At 38.0% G+C, this 9,498-nt stretch overlaps 1 protein-coding gene across 1 annotated transcript in view; it reads left to right on the top strand.

The window, feature by feature from the left end:
* Nucleotides 1–3,668: 3,668 nt before the first annotated feature.
* Nucleotides 3,669–9,498, top strand: part of LOC140343977 (HHIP-like protein 1) — a 23,599-nt gene continuing 17,769 nt past the window's right edge. Inside the window, exon 1 of the mRNA XM_072430883.1 lies at nt 3,669–4,664. Within this exon, the coding sequence (XP_072286984.1) occupies nt 4,342–4,664 (323 nt within the window). The 5' untranslated portion in view covers nt 3,669–4,341. The remainder of the gene's footprint in view (nt 4,665–9,498) is intronic.

Here is a 9,498-nt window from a genome sequence, read left to right as displayed (position 1 = left end):
GACAAAAGTTTTCTCTTAGATCACCTCTGGGGGTCACATTAAGCTGGTCTTTTCCAGATGTTTCACTGTATATATAGCATAGGAATAAACAGACTGTCACTGTATACAATGAGCAGGCTCATTCTGCTGGATATATCCTATCTTCCAAACACTTGGGATAGCTGCAGCTTCCCATTTCTTCCCACATCAGCGATTAGAAAAACAGACTATCAAATTAAATATGTAGGAGCAAAATACCTAGATAAAGCCTAAAATATATTTCTGCATTCAGTGGTAAGCCTATTTTTGATATATATATGTATATATGTACATAAATATTTGGACAGAGACAACTTTTTTTCTAATTTTGGTTCTGTACATTACCACAATTAACTTTAAATGAAATAAATAAATAGTTGAACTGCAGACTTTCCTGCATGGAGAGCTCCTTTGACCGCATGTTGTCTGTTCACAGCAAAATCTTCCACATACAAGTTTTTTTTTTGTTTTTGGAATAAATATTGATTGTCAAGGACTTTCTTTTGCAATAGAAATAATAAAATATCCCGACATTGCCTGGGATACTTGAGGACGTGATCTCCTTCAGGTCACTGACTCATCCTGCAGAGCTTTCATATGAGTAATTAGGAACATTCTCTGTTCAAACAATGTGAGGGAGGGGGCTTTAAATTCCAGACAACAAATTGAATTTTTGTCACCTGGCAAAAGTAGAGACCACCCACTTCATTAACTCTGTAGAGTATTTTACCCTTGGGGCTATTGAACTAAAATAGTTTTCAAAGGTATAAAAGTGTCTAGCTGGATGTTACTTATACAGCTGTACACTTGGTAATTTTTTTTTTATCTTTGCATATTATAGGGAAAAACATGAATATCTGGATATGAATATGGAAGAGTAAATAAATAACTTTGGATAACTAGGCTGTATCTATTGGATAGGATTAAACATGTTCTGCAATAATGACCTACCTGATCATGTAATATTGAAAAGTGGGATTTTGATTCCACTTTAATACACCAGTAATACCTAAGTATACTAATGGTAATACTAATAAACTCAGTAATACCATCACTGGGTCTTTGCTTTTCTGTTCAATGTAGGCAGATAATTTCTAGTGAATATACCAGCAAAATGCTGTACATAGCTTCCTGGAATCACAGCACCCTGCCTTAGTACTCTTCTCACAGGTCTTATGCAGGGACCTGGTTCCCTGGTTCTTCCCTGGTTGGGAAGAATTATGAAAATATCAGACTTCCTTAATGGGTGAATGTCAATTTGTGTTTGCATGCAGTTTGCCCTAGGTACTGTAACACCCAAATGTGATACGGAGCCTTACATGAAAAAAAAAATTCAATGAGCGAAAGGGGTGAAGCAGAATAGGCCAATATTAATAAAGCTGGGGAAAAAAAGAACTAAATGATGCTCAATGAGACATGCTTACTTTCTTTATTTTTTTTGCTTTGACTATATTAATTCACATTCATAAATTAAATTTATTTAAAAGATGTGGAGTGGAAGGGTTTAGACCCCTCAAGAGGGTGTAGAGTTTTTTTTACTAAGCATTAACCTGATAGGTACCTAGGCTATAGTGTCCACCATAACTTTAGTGATCGCCAACCAGTGGGCTGTGAGAAAATTTTAGTGGTCCACAGAAAAATTGGACATTATTTAAAAACATATATTTTATGTTTTAATATTATTAAAACAAAAATATTATTCTAATAAATTCCTATATTCTGAATGACAATTTTCACCTTTATATTGCACTAAATTCACGCATTGAAGTTGTATGAGGCAACCGTTGCCCAGCCATATGCTTTAGTATTGTTTCGGCAATTACAACAGTCACCCTGCACCGTGAATACCAATTCTCATGCAAGTAAGTAAGTGACTTTTGTAGCTTTTCAAACAAAAAAAAAAACTGTAAACCACCAATAGTTACCTGTCTCACTACTTGTTCCACAGATCCTCTCTCTATTGCAGAGCTGCATCCTTCATCCTAGTCGCATTCCCCTATTTATTGTACAGCGCTGCGTAATATGTTGGCGCTATATAAATCCTGTTTATTATTAATAATAATAATAATAATAAATGCTGTAGTTCCACTCATCAGCTCCTGTGTAATACCAGGACTCAATGTTGGTGTAGTGGCCAGCAGAATACTACAGCAAATAGTGGGAGATACTGACATTTTACATACTTGGAGGTATATTATAAATTATTAATTCTACAACAACCATATGCTCTCTGATTCTTATATGCATGCACCTATAATGACTAATAGTAAATCTTGCTATCCTAACAGGTTCTCTTTCAAGTGACCCTAGCTTTAAGATTAACCTATGTCTGTGGCCAGCTAAGAAATAGGGTAAAATAGCAACTAGGTTGGAAAATGTTTTCTAATCGCAAAATGAGATCAGCCTTTTCTGGTCAGTATGCAGGGTCAGCCCAAGAGGTTAGCAGAAAGGAGGGCAAAAAGGGCAAAACCTGCAGCCTACCCTACTGGATTAGTTCACAGCCCATGGGAGAGTATACCTTAGCCTTTATTAACCTAGGTGCCAAAGGACCCTGTTCTTTACCACCCAGGGTTCCACAAACCCTGTTCCAAGACTGCCTTCCCTCCACTAACGAATAAACATAAATACTTGGATGAATATTTAGGTGTTTCAGTCTCCCATTTATTTCTTTTAACAAGTCGATTCAGTCTTCATGGTGAACTGCCATCTATAGGGGTAGCTTTACAATTCCATAATGCACTGCAAAATCTTTTTTTTTTTTTTCCTGTGATCAAAATAATTATAAGGTTCACTTGGATGGGCTGCTGTTATTAGCTGGACATGTACCAGAATGAATCCTCATTTTTGCATTCTTGTGTAAAATCCGACAGTTTATTGTTATTTCTGCCTACAACAGTATAATCCACAGCTTTGCAGACCTACTCTAACCTTTAGGAGCAAACAAAGACTCTCCCCTCCAATCAATGTGGCCTTATTTCATATCTGAACAATGAAAAACAACTGTTCAAACACAGTATACCATAAAACAGTTATAGTCTTTACCTTTGCCTTTTTATGGTTTGTACTGTAAATGTTCTCATTCTAGATGTTCTGCTCCCTTTTTTTCTTTTACAAATAAAATAGTTTTATTGGCAGGGGTGTGCAAAAGTTAGTAACTGGTAATATCAGTAATACTTCATTATCAATATGGTCTACATACCTCAGGGCACCTTTTAGTTTGCCACCATACAAAACTTAGGTTCACCTTTGCAAATCTTTCAGCTATGGCAATATTTGCACTAAGGATTTCAATCAGTTAATGGAAGAAGTACCTATGACAACACTCATCAAGTTGCATTATATGCGGTAGCATGCTCACAGCGCAAGATAAGTCTGTTTCTCCAGCATTCTCAAATTTTGCTTGGAAAGTATATTCAAGCATCACATCCTAAAAGGTTCCAGACATGAGAAAATACTGCAAATTTGATCTTTTAACACCAGACTGCAAAAGGTAATTATGGACAGTAAAACTTATACCCAGTTGCAAATCAACTTTTAATAATCAGACCGAACTGACTGTATTACTAGATCCTTGTTCACAATATTATGGGTTTCATTAATGACAAAGTAATTTATTTCTTTTTCTAACCAGATACATACTCTTATAGACTTTCATTTATTCAAGATTTGTAAACTTAGAGATTCCATTTACCTAATTTGCATGGATCAAAAAAGGATTGTGTCTACAAAAATACCAGCACAAATCTTTGAGGTCCTTGGTTGGGGATGGGTTGTAAGTTTGGAGGGTGATGAGCGACAATTTGGGCTGGATTAGAGAGGAGGAAAAGGAGGGGGAAACTACGCTGTATGTGGATCAGATTCAGCAGCTGTGTGTCTGGAGGAAGACAGGCACATACAGTCATTGAGGATTACAAAACTCAGGAAAGAAATCAAAGGTATTGCTGAACAGCTGAGAGACAAATGTAAAAAAGACTTGGAAAAGCCACTATTACTGTAAGAAGAACAATGGGGAGAGATTTAGAATTGCAGAGAAGAGGAGGAGAGAATGAATGGAGATGACTGGATATGAGGAGAGGTGAGTCACTCATTAGTCTGGGTAAAAGAAACAAACTGGTGATGAGATACAATCAAAGAACAAGGAGAAGCAACAGTCTCAAACAATACCAGAGAAAGACAATTATGGACAATAAAGAATAGAGAAGGAAATGAGTACCATGTTGGAGTAACAAAGAAAAATGCAACATAGATAAAAAAAAGGACAAGCATATAGAATCCAGCAAAGAAAAAGATCTGCATCCTTCCTAGAATCCTTCATTTGCCTCCATGACAATCCACCTAGTACTTAGCCTGTGGCTTTTCCTTGTCCTTCACACCTGTGTTGTGATAGGACACCCACAGTGCTTGGATTATAAACCACCCTTTCAGCCATTAAAACCCCTGACTTTTTGTACAGCCTATTCATCATTTGGATGCTGCGACACAGCCCAGGACAGAGCCATTGCTGACAAGTTCCGCTACATCACAGAATTTTTGGACAACACAGGAGTCAACGTCTGTGGGGAGTACCTACGGAACATCCTTTGCCAGGTATTGAACCTGTTCTGTCATTTCAAATGGTTTATTTTGCAAAAGCTCAGTTACTTTCCATGATCAGGAGGTCAGGAAAGATAGTTTTTTTTTTTCCAAAATGCTATAAGACAGAGATTCCATAGAATTTGGTTTCTACACCATCCAACCTTTTTGCAGATATGCACAGGGTGTGATATAGACTTGTAATGCCAAGGATGCAGGATCTGGCAGAAGGAAATAGTCAAATTTGTAATGTTTCCAAAGAAATCAAGGGGCCCACAGTAACAAAAGTGAAATAAATAGGAAAATGGCTACACAGATATATGAATAGATTTGTATGATAGATAGTCACACATAATAGATAATAAGTCCGAAATTCAGATTGTAGAAGTTCCAACAAAATCTTTGGGACGCTCATAAGGTAAGTTGTATAAAAGTGTTGGTCCTAAACCTTACCCAAAATACTATGACATTTGTTTGATGTCCCTGGATTCTGTCAAGTGTTTAATTACTTTAGTATGCTAAGCGAACTAGGTAAAGCTTTGTACTTCCTTTAGCTTGAATCTTAGTTTAAGATTTTTACTCATTTACTTAGTGTCATGTCCTATTCCAAGAGCCGTACAGAGAACATTAAACCTGTCGTATCAATGTTTCCCCCAAAACAGCAAAAATACAAACTCTGTCCCTACCACAACCACTCATAGGCCAATTTTGAATGATTCCAGTTAACATTTAAGTAGGTTCTTTGATTGGGGGAGGAATTCATGGAAAATTTGTACAGCATCTTTTATGCGATTTAAACCTGAGATGTCTGGCAAGGCAGAAGTGTTAGCCACTTATGCACCATGCTGTTTTCACAAAGTCCTCTAACACTTAGAAGAGATGTGTAGTAGTATTCGCAGAAATTTGAAACTTGTGGTTTGCTCCATTTTTGTTGCAGAGTGCTGATTTAATTTATTTTCTGCGTACAGGTAACCTGTACAGGAACCCGTACTATCCATATTACTGACAATGTAACTGGCTGAATACATAGATGATGTAAATATTAAAAATTTTTTTCATTTAACTTCCTTAACCACTACCTTGTTTTAAGCACCCCTGACAGACTGCACAGTCTGGTCACTGACCACACAATTTTGCACAGAAGCTGTGATCCACTGCAACCTTTGAATGGAGACATAAGCTACGTACACACTTCCAATGGTTCTCGCCTGATAATCAGCTCAGGGCCGATATCGGACAAGAATCTGAGGTGTGTACAGCGTGCATCGTTCACCGTCCGAACCACCGTCCTGGCGGATCCATGGATGATGAACGACGAATGATCATAATGCAAGTTAAGGGGGAGAGTGCGGTGGGGTGCCGCTTCTTCGCTCTCCCCTTCACCTCTGCACAGCGCAGGTAATGGTGCTGTATGTACAACACTTGTTCATGCATTGTGCAATAATAGTCGTTGGAAAGGATCGTGAAAGGTCCTTAAAGTTGTCATTGTACTTTCCTGCCAGAAAACTCCCAGTGTTGTGGTCTGTGTAGTTAGGGATATACCATGTTTTTGTTGCATTCAGCTTGCTGTAGAGATCAGTTTGGGATGCTTCTGAATTCCTTCAAAGAGTTTTCTGATCTTCTCAATCAAGCTGTGCTAAATTCCCATGAACTTCTATGGTGATTAAAGCAGTTCTAGCAAGTACCTATATATACTTGTATATATACAAGTTTTGTGATTTTTTTTTTATATATATACATACCAAGTTTGAATTATTGTTTTTATACATGGCATGCCAGTTCAGCTTTATTATGTATTTTTTTTGCATGCAAAAGACTTTTTGTGACCTCTTGCATGCCAGAAAAAAATATAAAAGTTAATTAAAGACCCATTCATATTGCGACTGTGCGCTTCATTTTTCAAAACGTGCGCCATGTGTCTTTGCGATGCTCACCGCCCCACATTGCACTGATTTGTAACCTTTTTAAGGTCAGCACACAGCACCACACATTTCTGACCTACTGACCTGAAAAAAAGTAATTACAGCTGTAGAAGCAAAGCCAGGATGTTAACAATATCCAAATGACTATTTTTCAGGCTGTCTATGGCTTCACTGTTTTTTCAGTCACTAAACCAAAGCAGCTATGCAGCCAGTGAAATCAGAACTCCTAATCAGAATCCGGGGTCACACAGATATTTGAGGGTCCCTGTGACAGCCAAGCAGCTAGCATTTTTAGCAAGAAAAGTTAGCAGAGAATTCAACTCATGTTTCATTTAACTCTAGTGAGCCAAAATTGTTATTATGCCTTGCTATTCAGCTTCTAGGGAACTGTGAACTTTGTCACATCCCAAGGGAGCTCATAATGCCTCAATAGCTATGGTAAAGGGCTTGATTGAACATGTATTTTCTCAGCAAGACATGTTTGAACTAGTGACATGGGATGATGAGCCTCTTGATTTTCCTTTCTTTGCATCTTCTCCTGTCCCTTTTACCTTTGCCTGCCTTATTCATGCATCTTTGGCTTCAATCCTTCTTATGTCACCTCAGTCCTCGACATGTCCCTTTCCCACTGTGCTCCCTCCGCTTTCTACGTCCTTCCTGTCTCTCTTTGGTTTAGATGGCGTTTCAGCTGTTGATGCTACATATAATGTGGTAACTTGTTGCTGGCCTGCTTGATAATTAATGAGATGCCCCAGTTTTCCACTTGTGTCTCCTGAACTTCAGAGACGGGCTGAGTGGATTGTAAGGTTAATTTTACAGCTGGCATCCGGACAGGGAACTTTCTGCATGTATGAGAGGAAGCCGCACAAGGCCCCATTGTGGTCTTTACGGAAACCCCTTGTGAGAGGATGAGAAGGGAGCTATGTCTGGAAGCCAAATATATCCACGCAGGGCCTGGAGACGATAGATAGAGAGGAAGGAGGGAGAAGGAGCGAGACCCCTGCAGGGAAAAGCCACCAGTGACAAGTGTTTGTTTACCTATCATTGGAATACAAACAGGACACATGGTCTCCATTATCTCCTCCATGTTTGCCTGTACCTCCAGTAACTGCAAACAATGGAGCCATAGCTGACAATCTGTCAGTCCAATTTTAGGCATTACAGATGAATCTGCTATTGATGGAGACACAAAAGGCTCAGGGTAAAAATGAAGTGTTCACTCCAAAGGAACAACATTCCAGATACCTACTCCCCTGGCATTCTGTCATGGGGCATGCAGTTTGTCACTCTTTAAGACAGCTCAACCTACCTATGGGTAGCATGGTGGCTTAGTGGTTAGCACTCTGGCCTTTGCAGTGCTGGGTCCCAGGTTCGATTCGGCCAGGACACTATCTGCATGGAGTTTGCAGGTTCTCTCTGTGTCTGTGTGGGTTTACCTCTGGGAACTCTGGTTTCCTTCCACATTCCAAAAACATGCCATTAGGTTAATTGGCTTCCCCCCAAAATTGACCTAAGACTGTGGTAATACCATATAACTATGTTAGGGACATTAGATTGTGAGCTCCTTTGAGGGATAGCTAGTCACATGACTATGGACTTTTTGCAGGGCTGCGTAATATGATGGCACTATATAAATACTGTATATTTTTAAAATTTTATTATTATTCTTATTATTAATAATAATAATAATAATAATAATAACTATTTATGCATCCTGTGCATGCCTTCTTCATTATGCAACACCAGTTCAATATTTGTGAGATGCATGCACACTGCTCCTATAAGAAGTTATGCTGGCCACTTACATTCCAATCTGATTTAATGTTCATTAGATTTACAGACGACTATGTATTGCAAGTGCATTCCTGATTGGATATAGAATATATGGATTATTTGTACCACACCGTTGCTGGTAAAGGAGAAGGAAAGTAAATACCATTTTGCAATTAAAACTGGAAAATGCAGTCTGATTACTAGCTAAAGACAATAAGACTTGCTGCAGCTTCTAAAGCACATTGTGGGATGCAGTGTTCAGTGAATTCAGAGTAAGCAGTTTAAGCACAGGAGTGGAGACTGTACAACTGTGCAAGATTAAAGGAAAGGCTGAAGTTCAGTGTATCTTCAATACTTAACCTAAAAACAAAAAAACATTTTATGTATTTCAGTTTACCAGTTTTTAGATGTGATCACAGCATTATTATGTTTTTAGATGTGATCGCTGCATTTTATTTTTTCTAGCTAATTTTTTTATGATTTTGCCACATCCTGTGCTAATTCTTTGGGACTTCTACCATAAAACAGCCAGCCAGTCAGATTTTTTGTTTTTGCAATCACATTATAGGGAATAAATCTATTTTTGTAACAAAGTGGCATTTACTCATGTATCCTACTACAGTATAATAGCAGTTTTATTTTCTAGCCAAAAAGAATCATTTTGTTATGCCTAATCATATACTTATTAGAAGCCCTACAATATTCCTTAGGACAAATCTGCTGATTTCTGAGCATTTAATTCTAGGACAATCTAATTACTACACGTCTCCATTACTAGACAATCTGTCCTCTAAACTTGTGTGAAGGGACATTTGCACTGTTTCCAGCAATGCCAAAATGTAGTGCATCCACTAAATGCTTTTTTCATTCAGATTTGTTGGGGTGTATGATACCTCAAACATAGGAGCATGATTTATTAAAGCTCATCAAGACTGGAGAACCTTTGTGATCCAGTAAACCTGGAATGGATTTCTTAAAAATCATTTGCTATTATTTGGCAAATATTTTCAGTCCTTGACCAGGTCCATTTGAGGTTTGCTGGGTCATCTAGGTTCTCTCATGATAGTCTGTCTTCCCCAGTGTTGGAGAGCTTTCATTAATCGGGCCCATAGTGTCTTACATTGTGAAAAATACCTAGAAGTCCACCTGGAGTAGCATTGATGTTAATATTATTATTATAATATTATTATATATAATATTACACAGTATTTAT

Source organism: Pyxicephalus adspersus, chromosome Z, assembly GCF_032062135.1.
Source record: "Pyxicephalus adspersus chromosome Z, UCB_Pads_2.0, whole genome shotgun sequence".
In the NCBI taxonomy this organism is placed as follows: Eukaryota; Metazoa; Chordata; class Amphibia; order Anura; family Pyxicephalidae; genus Pyxicephalus; species Pyxicephalus adspersus.
This window is presented reverse-complemented; position numbering and strand designations above follow the sequence as displayed.